The sequence below is a fragment of the Callithrix jacchus genome, chromosome 8 (assembly GCF_049354715.1).
Source record: "Callithrix jacchus isolate 240 chromosome 8, calJac240_pri, whole genome shotgun sequence".
In the NCBI taxonomy this organism is placed as follows: Eukaryota; Metazoa; Chordata; class Mammalia; order Primates; family Cebidae; genus Callithrix; species Callithrix jacchus.
Genome location: NC_133509.1, coordinates 106,306,410 through 106,325,764, shown reverse-complemented (window position 1 = coordinate 106,325,764; position 19,355 = coordinate 106,306,410). Strand labels below are relative to the sequence as shown.

The window sequence follows — 19,355 nt, the reverse complement described above, 5'->3', positions numbered from 1 at the left end:
TTTGAAATGATACCCATCTTTAAGAATGAACAAGAAAAGCCTCCCTGAGGAAATGAATTTGAATGTGTTTCAAAAGGAGGGAAAGGTGAGAGATGGTGAAAAGAAAGGGAAATTACAAGTAAGGAAAATGCCCTGTGCAAAAGCTGCCCCTGTGGTTTCTCAAGAAGCAGAATCCCAAGGTGATCCCACGACTAAGAAAGATATTAGTTAACCACAAACAAAAGTGAGAGAAGCTACACATTATGTGACACTCAGTCTCAGTTTTCTCATCTGTTACATGAAAAGGCTGGAGTAAGTGATTTCTCTGGTCCCACTCAGCTTGTTTACTATGAGGCACCTGCACTGGGAACCTGATGCTCCCAAAAACACTGCTGGGCTCCTGGCTTATTAGACCCATTTGTTAGATGAGTAGAGTGAGGCTCAGAATACTGATGAGATCTCCAGCTAGATTTCAGAGATAAAATGATTTGAACAGACACAACTATCATGGAGAAAGAAGTTGAATCTGAAGACTGATAACTTTAAAAACCAAAGCTTCTGAAAATAATTTATTCATAAGTATTACAGATTTTTCTTTGCTTAAAAGATCAAAAGGAAGAAAGAAATATTCCCCATTATACCAGACAACCATGCAAAAAAGAAGGCAGGGGATGGGGAATAAATACCATTCCTTACTTTGAAGCCAACTAGTCCTTTAAGAGAAACTAGAGGAGGTGGTGTGCGTCTTTCTGCCCAGCTAATTATGTATTTCCTCTGCCTGTGATGTCCATAATGAGGCAGATGTGATGCCGAATATACAACATATCCCTAAGCCATTAGAACACAAATTAGCACTTAACTGAAGAGGTCTTCCAAACTTCAGAAGCACTTAAGACAACACTCACACCTAGCTTTACCTCCAATGCACGGATTCTAAAACTAGGTGTTACTTTTACACAAAACCTCAATGGTAATTATAATAATTTACCTGCAATTATTCAATAGCAGAATCTTTATTTCTAAATAAATTCACATCTGGTAGCAAAATACAGTGCAATAAATAAAACTATCCTTAAACTTCAAACCCAGGTATTATAAGCTAATGGGGTCTATCTATTTGTAAATAAGAAGTCAAGTCTTCATAGTTCCTACCCTGTACCATTTCTCCACATAGAAACACACAGGATTAAAGAACCCATCCTCTGCTGATGGAAGCCACTCTGATAAAACAATTAGAGAGTGTCTATTACAGTATCCCATGACCTGACAACTGAACAGAAACATGCCCATATACACAAGGCCAAGGACAAGATGTTGCCTGCAGCCTTGTTTATAATCAGGAACTATCAGAAACAACCTAGAAGTTGAAAAGATGAACTGGGATTATATGAACCAACATGAATAGTTATCCAAAGCATGTTGTTGAATGAAAAAAAGGCTACAGATATTAAATACAATGGCAATTATGTGAAGTTTCTAAAATATAAAAATACAATGCTTTTATATTATAAATGAAAATAAATGTACTAAATCAACAAACTGTTTTACCAGAAAGCAAGCCAGGATGAGGGAGGTGGAAGTACACAGGCACTCAAACCTTATAGATGGACTCATTTATCACTTCCATTAAAAAAATTAATTTTGAAGAAATGTCTCACAAGAACATAATTTTATCAAGTGATTTATGATTAAGTAATATGGTGAAATTAAAATATTATCTCAGCAACTATTACTTAATTAAAATGAAATTGAGGAGCAGGTTCTGGGATGACCACAGAGTAGAAAACACCAGGAATCTGTCTTCTCAACGCAGAAAATAGATGCACTGGCTGAATCTACCCAAAATTATTAATTTGGAGCTGTGGAACCTATGGAAAACTTGCAACTTCTAGGGGAAGGCTTGAAGAGTACATTGAGGCTACTTTCACTTAATTTCAACTCTTCCCATAGTAGCAGCTACCCAACATCTACCCCAAGTCCTGTGGCAGGCAGCTGTGTACACATTCCTAGAGCAGTTTGCACACAGCTGGTAGTAGCCAGAATGGGCAAAAAGGACCCTGTCCTCTAAATCTCAGGGTTCTGTGCTCTAATGGCTGATTGTTGCTTCTGATCACAAAGGTGTTGAACCTCCCCTCTTGCAAGTAAGCCCCTCCTTTTTGGCCAAAGGGACTTAAGGCATTTAACAGGCCAGAGTCCTTCTCCCCATCCCCCCCTTCAATTTTCTCCTTTGGCCTTTTAAGGGTCAGAACCAACCACATATATGGGGAAAATTAGAAAGTGACTATGTATGGCCAGGGAAAGCTGTAGACTCAGAAAACATCTGAAGAGACCTTAAATTTACACATCAGATTGATCCTTAGCAGAGAGGCAGCCTACAATAAAAATTAAAATAAACAGTAAAAAAGAAAAAAAAAACAACAGCAGATCATAAGGAAGGGGGAGAATCTGATTTCCAGAGTTAGCACATTATCAGATTAAAATGTCCAGTTTTCAGACAGGCGAACCCAGTACTGGAAGTTCCATCAGAGCATTTAGGCAAGAAGAGAAATAAAAGACATTCCAATTGGAAAAGAAGTAAAATTACTTCTGTCCACAGATGATATAATCTTATATGTGGAAATCCCAAAAGATTCCACACAAAAAAACTGTTAGAACTAATAAATGAATTCAGCAGCATAGGAGACAAAGTCTCCATACAAAAATCAGTTGCATTTCTATATACTTATCAATGAACAATCTGAAAAGGACATTACGAAAAAGCATCAGAAGAATAAAATACCTAGGAATTAACCAAGGATATGAAAGGCTTGTACAATGAAAACTATAAAACACTGCTGAAAGAAGTTAAAAGAAAATAATTAAATAGAAACCCTTTCCATGTTCAAGGACTTAAAGGCTTGATATTGTCAAAATAGCAATATTACTCAAAATAACATAAAGATGTAACACAATCCCTATCAAAATCCAAATGATATTTTTGCATAAATTCTAAAATTTATATGAAATGTCAGGGGACCCAAATAGCCACAATAATCTTGGAAAAAAAAAAAAAGGAGGAGAACTTATACTTTCTGATTTCAAAACCTACTACAAAGCTATGGTACTCAATATGGTACTGGCATAAAGACACATTTAGAGACTAGTGGAATATAATACAGAACCCAGAATAAGCTTTTGCATATATGGTGAAATGACTTTTGACAACAGCGCCAAGATCATTCAATGGGGAAAGGACAGTCCTTCCAACCAATGGTGCTGGGAAAACAGGGTATGTAAAATAATACAGTTAGATAAACACTACTTACAAAAATTAACTCAACATGAATCAAAAACTTAAATGTAAGACCTAAAACTATAATGCTCTCAGAGGAACACATTAGGTAGCTTCACAGCACTGGCTTTGGCAATGTTTTCTTAGACATGACATTAAAGGCATATATAACAAAATAAAAAATAGACAAACTGGACTTCATTAAAATTTTAAAATTTTGTGCATCAAAAGACTATCAACAGACTAAAAAGGCAACACAGAGAATGGCAGAAAATATCTGCAAATCATATTCACATGTCTGACAAGGAATTAAGATCACAACTATATAAATTATAACTCAACAACAAGCAACCTGATTCGATAATGGGCTAAAATCTTGACTAAACATTTCTCCAAAGAAGATTATTAAAATGGCCATAAGCACATTTAAAAAATGTTCAACATCACTAAGCATGAGGGAAATACAAATCAAAATTATGAGGTGCCACCTCATACCCATTAGAATGGCAAATATAAAAAAAAACGGAAAATACGTGTTGGAGAGGATGTGGAGAAATTAGAATCTTTGTACACTATTGGTAGAAATGTAAAATGGCAAAGCCACTGTGAAAAAAAGATTATGACTGTTCCTCAAATTTTTTAATAGAACTACATATGATTCAACAATTCCCCTCTGGGTATTTACCCAAAAAATTGAAAGCAGAGTCTCAAAGAGATATTTGTACACCCATTTTCACAGCAACATTCTTCACAATAGCTAAAAGATGGAAGCACCCAAATGTCCATCAATGGATGAATGAATAAGAAAAATGTGGTACACACATACAATGGAATATTTTTAGCTTTAAAAAGAAGAAAATTTTTACACATGCTAGAACACAGATGAATTTTCAGACATTATAAGTGAAATAAGGCAGTCACAAAAAAGACAAATAGTGTATTGTAATTTCACTTATCTGAAGTGCTTCAAGTAGTCTAAATCACATAGAAAGAAAGCAGAATGATGGACATCAGGGCCTGGGCAGAGAGGTAGGAATGGGGAGTTCCTGTTTAATGAGTACAGAATTTCAGTTTTACTGAAATGAAAAGAGGAAGATGGATGATGGTGATAGTTGAACAACATTATGAATGTATTTCATAGCAATGAACTATACAGTGAAAATGGTTAAGATGGTAGCTGTATTTTATGTTTTTTAAAAAGGAAAAAACAACAAACAAAAGTTAAAATAACTATAAAAACTCAAATCAAACAGAAGAAGACAAACTACCATACAAACAATTATCACATCATAAATGAAGGTGACTCTGTCTACTTAAATGGCCCCATGAAGCTTCAGCTGGTATAATTAATTATTATTGGTTTGAGCCTACACATATAATCTCTTTCCCAGACTACAACGTCGACAATAACAGAAAGGGGTCCTTTATAGAACTGTTAAAAATGTTAGCATCACTAAATAAAAATGTCATACTCCATTTTCATGACTAAGAATCCTTTCCCACTGTATTGGGATTACAATAGCCTAATTTATATGAAAACAAAAGCTTAACATTGTAATAAGGGTCAGTAACAATAATAATAAGGGTCCCCTCCTTGTAGTAAATCTCCAGAAAATCAGGGCCTGGGTGAGCACCATTTACCTCCTTTACGTTCAGCCCTGTCAAGGAACCACCAGGCAGGCTGTCTTTTACACCACCATCTTCTACATTCCCCAGGGAAAACAAAAATGAACTTTCAATCCAGGGAATTGCAAAAAAAGAAAGGAAGAAAGGGAGGGAGTCAAGGAGGAAAGAAATAACCAATTTGCTGTTATAATACATAACATTAATGTAAGCTTTACCTATTTTATTATTTTATTTTATAATTTTTTTAAGAGATAGGTTCTCACTACGTCAGCCAGGATGGACTATAGCTCACTGCAGCCTTGAACTCATGGGCTCAAGCAATCCTCCCACCTTAGGCTGTCAAGAAGCTAGAACTAAAAGCAAACGTCACTATCCCCACCTACCTTTTTCTCTCATTTCTGTAGAGATGGGGGCCTCACTAAGTTGCCCAGGCTGGTCTCAAACTCTGGGACCCTCAAGCAATCCTCCTGCCTCAGCCTCCCAAAGCACTGGCATTACAGGCTTGAGCCACCATGCCTGGCCAGATTTACTTTAAATATAATCAACTGCATCTTTCTCATGGTAGTTACTATAATCCCATAATATTTAACAGAAAATAAAAACTAATTGAAGAAGAGTAAATAACAGAAAAATGTCTTTATTCAATCATTAAGTATTAAAAGTAGCTCATAAAAACAGTATGTGCAATGTGATCTTAATTTTGCTTTTAAAACCTATCTTTGATCACATAGGAGAACAAAAATGAAATAAAACTATTAAAATGACCCAGGACAAATGACCCGGTTTCTTCCACAACAAATACATGAAAAAAAGGGAGGAAAGTGAAAATGCTACAGATTAAGAAAGACTTAAAAAGCGACAGGTACTATGTGTTAAGGCTGCTTGGACCCTGATTCCGACAAACCAACTGTAAAATGACAATTCCAAAACAATGGAGAAAACATGGACTAGGGCTTACATGACTAGTATACGTAGTAAGTTTGTTCATGGTGATGACACTGCAGCTATTTTTTAAAGTGTTTCTCTATTAATAAAAAATAACTGAAGTATTTACAAGTTAAATAGTACAATATCTGAAACTCCAACAAAAAAACACAAAAGCAGGAGAAAGACAGAGAGAATGGCAAAATGCCCCTGTCTGTGACTGTGGAAGCTAGATGATGAGTACATGGGGCTCACTGCACTTTTCTCTCTAATTATGTGTATGTTTGGAAAATTCCATGGATAAAAAGTAAAACTAGCAGGGATAGTTACTTCTGGGTGGTGAAGACTGAGTGATCTGGTGGGAATTAGGTGATTTTTACTTTATGTGCCATTAAGAACATCAAGATTTTACACAAAGATGAGTTACTTTGGTTACCTAAAAATCCAAATGTTACTCCTTTAGTAGATAGATAGATAGGTAGGTAGGCAGGCGGGCAGACAGACGGCCTTTCAATGCCCTGTTCAAATGATGCCACCTTCAAAGATTCGATCCTCCCTTTATAAATGCCTCAATGCATTTACTTATATTTCTACTAAAGGCCTTATGTTTGGTCATTTATTACGACAATTTTCAATTATATCTAACTCTCCTCTAGAAAAACAACTTGATTACGAGGGGGCATTTCTTTTTCGTATTTCTATCCTGGCTAACACTTAAGCAAAATGTTCTCTCTGTATAATTGATATAAAATAATTATTTGCTTAATCAACTTTTCTACTCATAAATCCAGGGAAGAAACAGTGTCAACAGAAACAGAATATCTTACCTTATAACTACAAAAGCTTTAAGGTTTGTTTTGTTTTGTTTTTTGAGACAGGATCTCGCTAGGTCATCCATGCTGAAGTGCAGTGGTGTGATCATAACTCACTGCAACCTCAACCTCCCAAGCTCAAGCAATCCTCCCACCTCAGCCTTCTAAGTAGCTGAGACTACAGGTGCATGTCACCACGTCCAGCTAATTTTTTTTTTCTAGAGATGGGGTCTCACCATGTTGCCCAGGTTAGTCTTGAACTCCTTGCCTCAAGAGATCTTCTTGAAACTTCCAAAGTGCTAGGATTGAGACATACCAAAGTGCTATGTATAAACCATCACCCCTGGTCCAAAAGCTTTCATTTCGGTCCAGAACCTGAAGGTTCCAACACAAAGACAGATACTCATCAAATGCTACCTAGTCAACTTCTCAAAACATTTAGTTTTCAGTTGACTGGAAAAAAACATTGGTCAGTACCAGACAAGGGTCAGTTACTGAATTAAGTTATAGACTTAAAAAAAAAAAACCTGAAAGAAAACAAAGTCCATTAGCTCTTCAGCAACCATTCGCTGTTTAACCTACTGAAGGCTCATCCAGAGTGTCAGTCAGACCATTTTAATTAAGGAAACTATTATAGGCGGAATTCAAGGCTAGTCACGTCTGAGACCGCAATGGTTCAGGAAACAGCCCTGCCCTAAGAGGCTGATATCACACGGAAGGGCTGCCCACCCATACCACTCGTGTTTCCCTTATCATCTACTCACTGGAGACCTTGGCCCATTTTGCAGATGTGAGTAGCAACAACCTTCAAGCCAAGGACATTCATCTCAACATTCTCTTGCTTATTAAAAATCTTATCCAAAAAGATACAATAAAGCCCTCCCCCGAGGAGCAGCAAAACCTCCAGAACATGGCATGCTGAACTTCCCCACATGTAAGACTTTACCCACCATATGGCCTTAATTTTGCATATATGGTTTTGGTGAAAGGCACTTAAATACTGGTGAAGACATTTACAATTTCCTTTTACATATAAAATATGCTTAGGGATTGACAAACATTAAAATAAAGTCCAGGTTTTAAAATAAAATCCCCCTCACTAACAGTTTCCCAAACTCTTCGAGAAACAGAGATTCATGATGAACTGGCAAAGGCAAGCTTCTCCCAAACTGCTTCTCCAGTTCTTCCCTGTAATCTGCTGTCTCAGAAGCCAGGTATTCAAAAATGCTTTTTAAGGCAAACAGGGGCAGGAGGGATTGGGGCTGAACTCTGTACAATCCCACTCTGACCTCCACCTATATCCACACAGTTCATGTTCTCTCTTTTCTATTTTCTGATTCCTCCCTTTAGACTTTTGTTCAAATACACTTCTATTGGCAAATTTTAAATCTACTAGACAGTCAAGAAAGTGGGCAACATGGTACCATTATAAAATTACAATATAAGACTATTATAAACAATCATATCCATGCAGATCTGGGCCCAAAAAATGATCAGGTATTAAGAAATACGGCACACTCCTCCGAAGACAACTTAACTCAAATGTCTCTTACCATTTGCTCCATTAGAATGAGTTTAAAAGAGGCAACTCTATTTGGCATGGACAACTGCTCTCTTACATTCTAGAGAACATAAAAATAAGAGAAGAGATGAGTGAGAATAAAGGAAGAGAAAAAGGGTCAATAGCACTAGTAAATAGGAAAGAGTCAAATCACCATTCTATTGGCTGATAAAAACGTTTGTTAGGCCAAAGGATTTCATATCATTTTCTTCTTTAAGAACAAAGAAATGGGCTTTGAATAATAAAAAAAGCGTAACCAAATAATTCTGAAGTGACCTCAGGCCATGCCAAACTTAATTCAAGCTAGTCACAGCCAAAGATGAAAGGAAGATGCTATAATCATCCCCTTGCTACTATACATTTTTAATTTTTTTTTTTTTTTTTTGAGATGGAGTTTCGCTCCCGTTACCCAGGCTAGAGTGCAATGGCGCAATCTCAGCTCATCGCAACCTCTGCCCCCTGGGTTCAGGCAATTCCACTGCCTCAGCCTCCTGAGTAGCTGGGATTACAGGCACGCACCACCATGCCCAGCTAATTTTTGTATTTTGAGTAGAGACGGGGTTTCACCATGTTGACCAGGATGGTCTTGATCTCTTGACCTTGTGATCCACCCGCCTTGGCCTCCCAAAGTGCTGGGATTACACATTTTTAATATTTTTATATTATATTCTAGTTAGCATTTAGAAAATCAAACTGTCTAGCACTGCTGACCCTTCAACAATATGGATTTGAACTGTGCACGTCCACTTAAAAGTGGATTTTTTTCAGTAACAGTTATACCAAGTGTGCCTGGCCTCTCCTACCTCCCCTCCTTCCTCCTCCACCTCTGCCACTGGAGCCAGCAAGACCAACCTCTTCTTTCCCTCCTCCTCATCAGCTTACTCAACACAAAGACAATGAGGATGAAAACCTTTATGATGATCCATTTGCATTAATGAATAGCAAATATATTTTCTCTTCTTTAGGATTTTCTTAGTAACATTTTCTTTTCTCTAGCTTACATTATTGTAAGAACACAGTATACAATACATATAACATATAAAATACAGGTCATTAACTGTTTATGTTATTGGTAAGGGTTCTGGTCAACTGTAGGCTATTAGAAGTAGTTAAGTTCTGGAGGAGTTAAGAGTTACAGGCAGGCCAGGCATGGTGGCTCATGTCTTTATTCCCAGCACTTGGGGAGGCCAACAGAGAAGGATCACTTGAGGTCAGGAGTTCAAGACCAGCCTAAGCAACATAGTGAAAGCTTGTCTCTATTTAATTTTTTAAAACTGTTAGAAATGTTTAAAGCGTGCTTATTCAATTCAGTGTTTATATTCTAAAATAATGCTCTCAAAAAATAATTTAAAAAAGAAAAACTGATTTAATTAGGTACACACAAAACTACATATATACAAGGTTGTGTGTGTGTGTGCATGTGTGTGTAGACTTTTCTTTCTTTTAGAGTATGCAAATTGTTTTAGATAGCTGTTAAGTAGAGAAATAGCACTTAGGAAGGAAGTATACACTTGAAGACCAAGAGCCATGTCACCAACGGGTTGGGAGAACTGTTGAATCATAGCCTCCTCCTCTGAGTTGCCTGCGGAGACCTGAGTAAGTATGGATGTATAACAGAAGAATCTCCTACCAGACCTAATAAAGACGCTGAACCAGCATTACCAGATATCACTGCTTTTAAAAGAAGATTATTTCAGTGCCCAGAGCTTCAAGTTATCAAACTATGCAACTCAATTCAAAAGACAAGGTGTATTTAAAACATCCGCACACCAAAAAAAAAAAATTTTTTAAGAAATCCTAAGAAGTACATGAAACCCAAAATGCTCTGTTTTGAGTCATCAGATCCATCAGTTCTTGCTATTGTCTAGACTTACATCTAGAGCTACATTGTAAAAATCTTTATAGGCATGTGTTAGATTTCTGTGAAAACTTGATTTAAATGTAAACTTCATATCACAATGTTAGTTTTTGTCTTAATAAAACTATAGATTATAAAAAAGAACAAGACAAGGTATAGTTACATGACACAGAAGCTAAACAAGTGCCTGGTCTCACAGTAGTATATAGAACTTATACTATGTAAACAGGTGCCTGCTCAAAACTGTCATATTGAAGCTTATCAACCAGGAGTTATTCTTAAAATACCATTAAGACCTCCTGGCACAGTGGCTCATGCCTGTAATCCCAGCACTTTGGGAGGCCAAGGTGGGCAGTTGACCTGAGGTCAGGAGTTTGAGATTAGTCTAACCAATATGGCAGAACCTCATCTCTACTAAAAATACAAAAATTAGCTGGGTGTGGTAGCATGCGCCTGTAATCCCAGCTACTCCGGAAGCTGAGGTGGGAGAACTGCTTGAACCTGGGAGGTGGAGGTTGCAGTAAGCCCAGATCACCTCACTGCACTCCAGTCTGGGAGACAGAGTGAGACTCCATCTCAAAAAAAAAAAAAAAAAGTATTAAGACATATGAGAACTGCTCTGAAGGTATACATTTCTATAAAAATAGCTATTCTGGAAGGAAAAAAAAGTATATCTAGAAAAGCAGCTTCTGGTCAGGCATGGTGGCTCACGCTTGCAGTCCCAGTGAGCACTTTGCAAGGCAGAAGTGGGTGGATCACAATATCAGGAGTTCAAGACCAGCCTGGCCAACATGGTGAAACTTCATCTCTACTAAAAATATAAAAATTAGCCAGGCATGGTGGCAGGCATCTGTAATTCCAGCTGCCTGGGAGGCTAATGCAGGAGAATCACTTGAGCCCAAGAGGCGGAAGATGCAGTGAGCCAAGATCCAGTCATTGCACTTCAGCCTGGGCGACAGAGCAAGACTCCATTTAAAAAAAAGAAAAAGTTTCCAAGATTGAGGTGAAAATCAGAGGGCATTCAATAATATGCGCTGATTTTTCTTCCCTCTCAAAGTACCAGAGCAGGGCTATACTCATAGAGCATTCCTGCAGGCTGCCTGCTTCACCATTAAGCAATTCTTGACAGTTCCAAAGATACTGTTTTCAAAGACAGTTTTTCAGTTGTGTTGCTATTAAAAACCTGGCCTTTTCAAATGGCTAAAAATTACAGAGATCTAAAAATCTTTTTTAGATTCTATCTCTATTAAAGAAGAATGATGCTGGGAATGGTCAACTAAATGCAACCCAAAAAAGTGTCCTAATGTACTTTAACAACATTTTCAGAGATAATCATTCCCAAATTTCCCTTACTGATATTCAAGGAAAGTCACAAATAGCAAGCCACTTTGAAAGCAGTGCTCCAATTACCCAGCCCTTAATCTCTGCACAAAGGTTTACAAAGGGGAGATGCTCAGATAACTTGACAATCCTTTATAGGATGCAGTCACTCCAGAAGAGCTGGTTCCTTAGGCAATTTTCTTCTAACAAAACAGCAAATAAGAAAAACCTCAAGGTCTTTGTTTCAGCATCTGGCTGAGATCAAGGTTAAGTATAATGAAACCTACATAACCCCAGAATTTAACATATGACAGTATTTTTGGCCTGTAGAAAATGTGTCTCCCTTAATCTGCATTAAGCTGTTATTTTCTCAATAAGAGAATATCTTTTTGTAATTGTTATAATGTTTAGGAAATGTCCCCAAAACTATTTGAGTAGGCCTAGGATAGAACTGGAATTTTGCCTAGGAGTAAGCCACTACAGTCACTCTAAGAGCAACAGGAATACATACACCACTATACATCGGTTAAAGGGTAGATCATCCAATCATTTCTCAATTGTTCAGGATAAGCTTGGCACCCCAAATTACACACCAATGCATTAGAGTTAATAAGATTCTTAGAACATGCATTGAAGTACAAACTCTCATCAAATTTTAAGACATACAGAGAAGATTTTTAATGCATTCACTATGGAGAGAAAACATAAATATGTAACAGGAAACCTTATTAACTTAAGTAGCCAAAAAATTATATAAACTACTTCATCTGCAAAGATGAAAACACTGAATTCCGGAATCAATGACTAAAACTGCACAAGCATTTCCCATCTTCTCCTTTTCCATTTCAAAAAGGGAAAAGCCAGTGGGCAGAACATATAGGACATTTGATAAATCAAAATTCTGCTATAAATAGGTCTTTTTCTTTTCTTTTTTTTTTTTTTTTTTTTTTTTTTTTCCTGAGATGGAGTCTCAGCCTGTCCCCCAGGCTGGAGTGCAATGGCGTGATCTCAGATCACTACAACCTCTGCCTCTCAGGTTTCTAGTGATTCTCCTGCCTCAGCCTCCTGAGTAGCTGGGATCACAGGCACCACCGGCACCACGTCCAGCAAATTTTTGTATTTTTAATAGAGACGGGGTTTCATCATGCTGGCCAGACTGGTCTCGAATTCCTTACCTCACGTGATCCACCTGCCTCAGCCTCCCAAAGTGCTGGTATTATAGGTGTGAGCCACCGCGCCCAACCAAACAGCAAGTCATCTAAGAATGATAGTCTGAGTGGCATTCCCTCCCCACAATGTGACTTTGAGACTAATCCACCAACTCACCTATTCCATTTCAAAGTTAGCAGTAAATCTTGCTTTTGAGTCCAACTTCAGGTAATCTCTCAAACCTAGATTAGAATAATTATGTACTTTATTAATATAGTAGTTATTTCCAAATTTTAAAAAACACACAACTATATCGCATAGTAAGTAAAAGGTGGAAAAAAATCACCACTACTAATCAAATCCCAATTCAGACTGGTCTCAAACTCCTGAACTCAGGTGATACGCCCACCTGAGCCTCCCAAAGTGCTGGGATTACAAGCATGAGCCACTGTGCCCGGCCTCAACACACATTTAAATTTAAGCCAACCAACAGTCATTCCCACTTAAGCAACAAATTCTTGCTTGGCTACTCATTCAGTCTGTACACAGATTTGCCACTCAAGTATCTCACCCTGGAAGCTGTATGTATAAAAGAAAAAAGAAGTGATTTTGATGAGTTAGTCTATCACACCCGGATGGGAATCACTATTTCAAAACACAGAAAGCAATTCTGTACCCCCAGGGGAAATCTTGCAACAACTGGTAACATTTCTCGTCATCACAGGTAGGGGTACACTATTGGCATCTAATATATAGAAAACAGGGAAGCTGCTAAACATCTTACAATGCACAGGACAGTCCCCTCCAACAAAGAATTAACCTGCCTAAAACAAAAACAGTGGTGAGGTTGAGAAACCCTGTTCCAAAGAAATCAAACACTCTGGTTTATAGAAATTCCACAATTCTCACACTGTTCATTTCAGATCAGATAATAAGCTCCCACATAGTTGGATTTCCTAGGAATGTTAAGCTATTGGTTAAAAAATTACGCACACATGCCCAAAGGTAGTAATCTACAGCACATGTACCAATTTTTAAAATGTATTACAATAAGTCAGACATGTCCATAAAAGCTTCCAAAAAATAATTTTTTTTTTTTTCAGTTTTCTGAGGTTAAACACTATTTCAAACTATGTAATTGCCAAACTCTCTTCCCAATCACATAAAATGGAAGCTAAGAAGAATAAAAATCATCAGAACTTAGTTTCACTCACAGATATTCCCAATTCCTGCTGAGGACAAAAAGGGGAAGTTCCTCTTCCCAGCCTATCACCTGGACATTAGAACTCCCATCTTTTATTCAGCTAAATATAAAAGCACATCAAACAAGACTTACTACGGGCCTATCATGCCCTCACACTATGATCTCATATAATACAGCAGAACAGAGCTTGGTAAGACCCTAAAACAAGCCTTTCCTACACTGCCATAACCAAATCATACAAACATCAGAAAAAAACTACGGGTAAAATAAACCTGTAAGGAAGGAATGACCAATCTTTTTGACTTCCTTGGGCCACAGTGGAAGAACTGTCTTAAGCCACACATAAAATACACTAGTAATAGCTGATGAGCTTTAAAAAACTTGCAGTAAGATTCATGTTTTAAGAAAGTTTACAAATTTGTACTGGGCCGCATTCAAAGCCATCCTGTGCCACATGTGGCTTGTGGGTTACAGGTTGGACAAGCTTGCTCTAAAGGATATTCCGAGAGTCAGATATCTAAGATAACAAAATCTGCTGTTTTCACATGACTGGCCTACAGCTTGCATCCACAGAACAGGTGAAAAAATCTGTAACACTCAAAATATATACTTCGTTTTGTTCATCTTTAATTAATGAACTATAACTAATTATATAAATAAGATATACCTGGCAGCTGATGTGTACTAGTAATCCACTTAGGAACATGAATAAACATGCAAATTTTAAACTCAAGGAAAAGGATAGGATTTATGAACACACTCAGAAAGATTCCATCAGAATTACTCCATTCTAATTGAACAAGGTTTCCATATGTGGCAAACGGGCTTATTCTAATTAAAGTCTAACTTTGTCTTCTGAATCCTCAGTGCTATACAGAAACTGCCCAAGTCAGGCTCAACCACAGTAATTCGAAGCAGAAAGCAGGCCAGGGGCTATGGGTAGAGGGGCAGAGACTGGTGCTCATACCCCAAAGAACCAGAAGGTTTGGCACTGCAGGTAGAACCTGGTCCAGAGGCAGGACTCCAATTAGGAGCTCCTACCTACTGCAACCTCTGGACCAGCCAACTCCTTGGGAAGCTTTGCTGAATGCCATGCTTCTCCAAAGCTGAAACAGAGTCGATGAGGTTAACATATGTTCTAGATTCAAGGTGCCTGTGAAATCTGTGTAGAGACTACTACACCTCCATTATAGAGAGAAGACAACTGGGGAAGGCAGCCCCAGTCAAGAGCTAGAAAAGTAATGACAGAGTCAAGGACAACTTTTCAATATCCATCAATCGCTAAGAGAACAAAAAGCAATGCTACAAAGAAAGGAAAGCCCAGAAATTACTAGGAAGGTTCAGAAGTAGTAAGGCACAATATAAAATTTAACCTCTACCTCCATTTTTTGTAGATTTAAATTAGTCCTTAAGTAAAAACTCATAATAAAGTTTCAAAACATAAACATTTTTACCCTCTCTTAGCAGTGAAATATATTCAGTTCCAAAAAAGAAAGGTTGCTCAATTTCCTGTCAAAAGCATTCAGAAGGCCACCTACACTGTAAAAGCAGCAAGAAAAAAAAACAAAATGCTAAAGAAAAGTCTGATGTGTGGGTGTATACTAAGTGCAATGTAACTACCACCCTGAGTTTTAAAAGTTCTTTTCCCTGCTCATTTTGAGAAATATGAAAATTAGTATAATTGTTAAAGAGAAGTTTGACCTCCAACCTATTTAAGGAAAACAAGTCCTATGATGGATTTAAGTCTCCTTCAACTTCAAAAAAAGGGAAAATCCTAAAACATATTAAAGATTTTCTTTCTAAACTCCTAGATAATAAATTTTGGATAAAAATCAATATGGCTTATTAATAAATAAATCCCCCCAGCCAGGTGCGGTGGCTCAAGCCTGTAATCCCAGCACTTTGGGAGGCCGAGGCGGGTGGATCACGAGGTCAAGAGATCAAGACCATCCTGGCTCAACATGGTGAAACCCCGTCTCTACTAAAGATACAAAAAATTAGCTGGGCATGGTGGCACGTGCCTGTAATCCCAGCTACTCAGGAGGCTGAGGCAGGAGAATTGCCTGAACCCAGGAGGTGGAGGTTGCGGTGAGCAGAGATGGCGCCATTGCGCTCCAGCCTGGGTAAACAAGAGCGAAACTCCATCTCAAAAAAATAAAATAAATAAATAAATAAAATAAATCCCCCCCAAGGTAATCTAATTTACTGTTATTGAGGACACCCTCTTATCAAGGGACTGCTAGAATTGTATTTCTTAGCTTAAATATTGATTTGACAACCTATGAAGACACAAGACAGGTGTTCTTTCCAGAAAAGTACACCCCACTGTTTCTTTGACTCCAAGGCATAAAATTTATTCTTACTCTTCCTTTCCCTGCAATTCTAAATATAAAATTACTACACAGGTAGAGACAAGACAAATGAAATGGCTGAAAAAAGGCCAAAGAAGTGATGACATCAGTGGTACCAATATAATCATTACAGCCCTTGCAATATATGTAAACAGTGTATCAGAAATTTTTATAGGTTAGTTATCTTCATTTTTGAGGCTTCTTCATCTCAGAAGTTGATTTTCCCAGTTGCTCAAGCCAAAAACCTACAATTCATTTACATTCTTCTTTCACACCCCACATCCATTCTGTCAAGAACTATAAATTCTACCTCCCAAAGACCATCTTGACTTCTTTACTTCTTTCCATCTCTACTGTCTTCACATTGGTTGAAACCACTATTATCTCAAGTAGACAGCCACCCCCAATTCCTCATTAATCTCCTTTCTACCCATGATCATTTTCCACAGAGTAGTCAGACTGACTTGTTAAAAGGTTAGTAAACTACATCTTATTATTCCCCTGCTTAAAAGCCTCTAACGGCTTCCCATGGCCTCAGATGTCAAGATTTGTGAACAATGTAAAACTTCTGCCCTACATGTGAGGTAACCTATGTGAGGTAAGTTAGCCTGCCACAGTTATATGGATGCCTGCAGAAGACACGAGTGTCTTGGGTCAGAGACAAAGGTCATCATTACAGCAACAGCAGTGGCCAAAGTGTATCAGCATTTTTTGGTGCTAGTCCTTTAAGCCTCAATTCCCACCAGGTAACACAAAGAGAACAAGATGACATCAGCACAACAGCAGGCTGCGACAAGGAGAGTAACTCCAAGCTTGGTGAACTGAAATATTTTGTAATGCGCAGTAAGCTTGCCTGGCCTTTACCCCAGAAAGTAAAGATATCTCTTTATCTTCCAAGGTCATTCACTATACAAGTCATCCTTGAAAAGATCATCCAAAAGAAAGATAGTCAATGTAGAAACACAAGAGACACATGGAGAACTGTCCCCAACCTTAGAGTAAGAACCAAATTTCTTGCTATGCTCTATAAGGCCCTACATGATTACTTCTTTCTCTTCAATTTCATCTGGAACTTCTGTTTCCCCAGCATACTCGCTCTAGCTCCACTGGCCATCTTTGATGCTTTCCAATAAGCCAAGTTCTTTCATGTCTCAGGGCCTAGGTTTGCACTGGTCCTTTGTCAAAAATGTTCTTTGTCTAGCTCAGATGTTACTTCCTCAGAAGGACCTTTCCTGGTCAATCTATCTACTTAAGCACCTACCCTCACTTGTTATTATCTTTTTGCCACTTTGCTCACTCACTCATTTGTACAGTAAGCATTTACTTAGCACCTACTATCTACCAATCATTGTTACCATAAGCACAATAATTACTTTATGTACTTATTTACTGAGTCTTCCTCGAGATGGAAACCTTGTCTTTTCATTCATCCTCAAATACCTAGAGCTTAAAATTGTGCATTCATTAAAAACTCTGTTGAATAAATGAACAATTATTACAATACCAAGAATCAACATATTTGCAGGTCAGTATGGGAAACCAGCATGACAGTGCACAAGAAGTATGGGACTGGAGCTAGAAGTCCTAAATTCAAACCCCAGCACCATCATTTAATGGTGCCCAAGGAATTCTACTAAGTTCTTTGTAAAATGAAGTCCTTTCCTGCCTAACTCACAAAATTATTGTGAGGATAAAATAACTTGAATTATAATAAATCTATTAACAAATAAATTTAAATGGAGGCCTTTGCAATGCTAAATATAATTCAAGACCTATAACAAGTTAATAGTTGACAGTCAACAGTCATTCATTCAACAAGAATATACTACATGCCTACATTGAAGCTGGCCCTACCACGGAAACTTACAATAAAAATTTATAACTTAAGTGAAATTAGAAAATACTTTGTTCTTTAATAAACCTGAAGGGGAAAAATGGTTCTATCCCACTTAAATACCGTTTGGAAAAGCTTTTTGCGTTTTTTTTTTTTTTGAGACAGTCTCTCACTCTGTATCCCAGGCTGGAGTGCAGTGGTGCAATCTTGCCTCACTGCAAACTCCATCTCCCAGGTTCAAGCAATTTTGCTTCAGCCTCGTGAGTAGCTGGGATTACAGGTGCATGCCATCAAGTCCAACTAATTTTTGTATTTTCAGTAGAAGACAGGGTTTCACTACGTTGGCCAGGTTGATCTCAAACTCCTGAACTCAGGTGATCCACCCACCTCAGCCTCCCTAAGTGCTGGGATTACAGGTATGAGCCACCGCAACTGGCCTGGACAAGCTTTTAAAATTTTCAGATAAAAGGTGAGTTGCCTTTACCTGATCTTGATCCTAAAATACTCCAAGAATGCTTTTGGTTACCAACATTATTTTTAGGCAAGCCGATCCAATGCAAATTTTAAAAAAGTTAAGACTATAGTTACACCCCTGAGTGCCAACCCTCAAAACAGAATTTTAGGTTTCTGGCAAAAGTATGAATGTATAAATTTTAAGTATTAATTTACTGATTTTAACTGAAACCATCACTATGATGTAGAGGTGTGTGTGTGTTTGTGTGTGTGTGTGTTCAAGGGAAAGTAAACTTCATCCTATAATGCACCAGGTGGCCTATAGGAGGAAATAGGGTGATCACACTGAAGTGTGAGCAGAGGACTGACAACTCGACTACAAACCAGACTATCAACTCAGACAAGTCACACAGCTGACTTGAGCTCACCCACCCACAAACTCATTTTCTATAACCTCACAATAAAATTACTCAGGATTTAATTTTAAAGGGTACTGCTTCTCTAACCTAACACTGAAGTATAAACTGATAAAAAGGATAAATATTTTTAAAAATAGAATGTGAACAGTATAAGATTCTTTCTATAAAACATTTTTCAAACTCAATATACATATATGTAAATAATAGCAGGTACACTGTGCTAGCAAAGAGAAGGAATATGAATTGGTACTTCTAAAACTTAAAGTCAAAAAGAAAATATTAAATTGAGGGAGAAAAGTACATAAAAATTCTGTTTGGAACTGCTAAGAAAGATACCCAGTTTAAGAAGAATGGAGGCAGATGATCTACAATGTACATATGAGTGGCATTAACGTAAGCACATATTTCAATATATATAATTATATTCAGAAGCTTTCATTATTCACGTGAAGGTCTCTCAAAAACATGCTTCTTTACATGTTATTTTAAAGATGGCTACCTATTCCAAATGTGGAAGATGGGGAGAGCAGCAGCTATAAAACTGGTGACACAGTGCTCAATAACAATAAATACTATTACAATAGTAAAAATAAA

At 37.6% G+C, this 19,355-nt stretch overlaps 1 protein-coding gene across 43 annotated transcripts in view; it reads right to left on the bottom strand.

Moving 5' to 3' along the window:
• Nucleotides 1-19,355, bottom strand: part of SIPA1L1 (signal induced proliferation associated 1 like 1) — a 397,653-nt gene that overhangs the window by 307,387 nt on the left and 70,911 nt on the right. For 12 of the 43 annotated variants that reach the window (XM_054240120.2, XM_078335300.1, XM_078335280.1 and 9 more), the window contains 2 exons: nucleotides 12,678-12,742; nucleotides 8,166-8,234 (listed from right to left, as the gene is read on the bottom strand). The exons of 18 other annotated variants lie outside the window; for them this stretch is intronic. Coding sequence is in view for 5 of the 25 variants with exons in the window: in XM_078335290.1 (XP_078191416.1) it covers nucleotides 8,166-8,213 (48 nt within the window). In the remaining 20 variants the exon portion in view is untranslated. The remainder of the gene's footprint in view (nucleotides 1-8,165; nucleotides 8,235-12,677; nucleotides 12,743-19,355) is intronic. 13 more of the 43 variants (XM_078335306.1, XM_054240125.2, XM_078335281.1 and 10 more) reach the window with 2 other exon arrangements.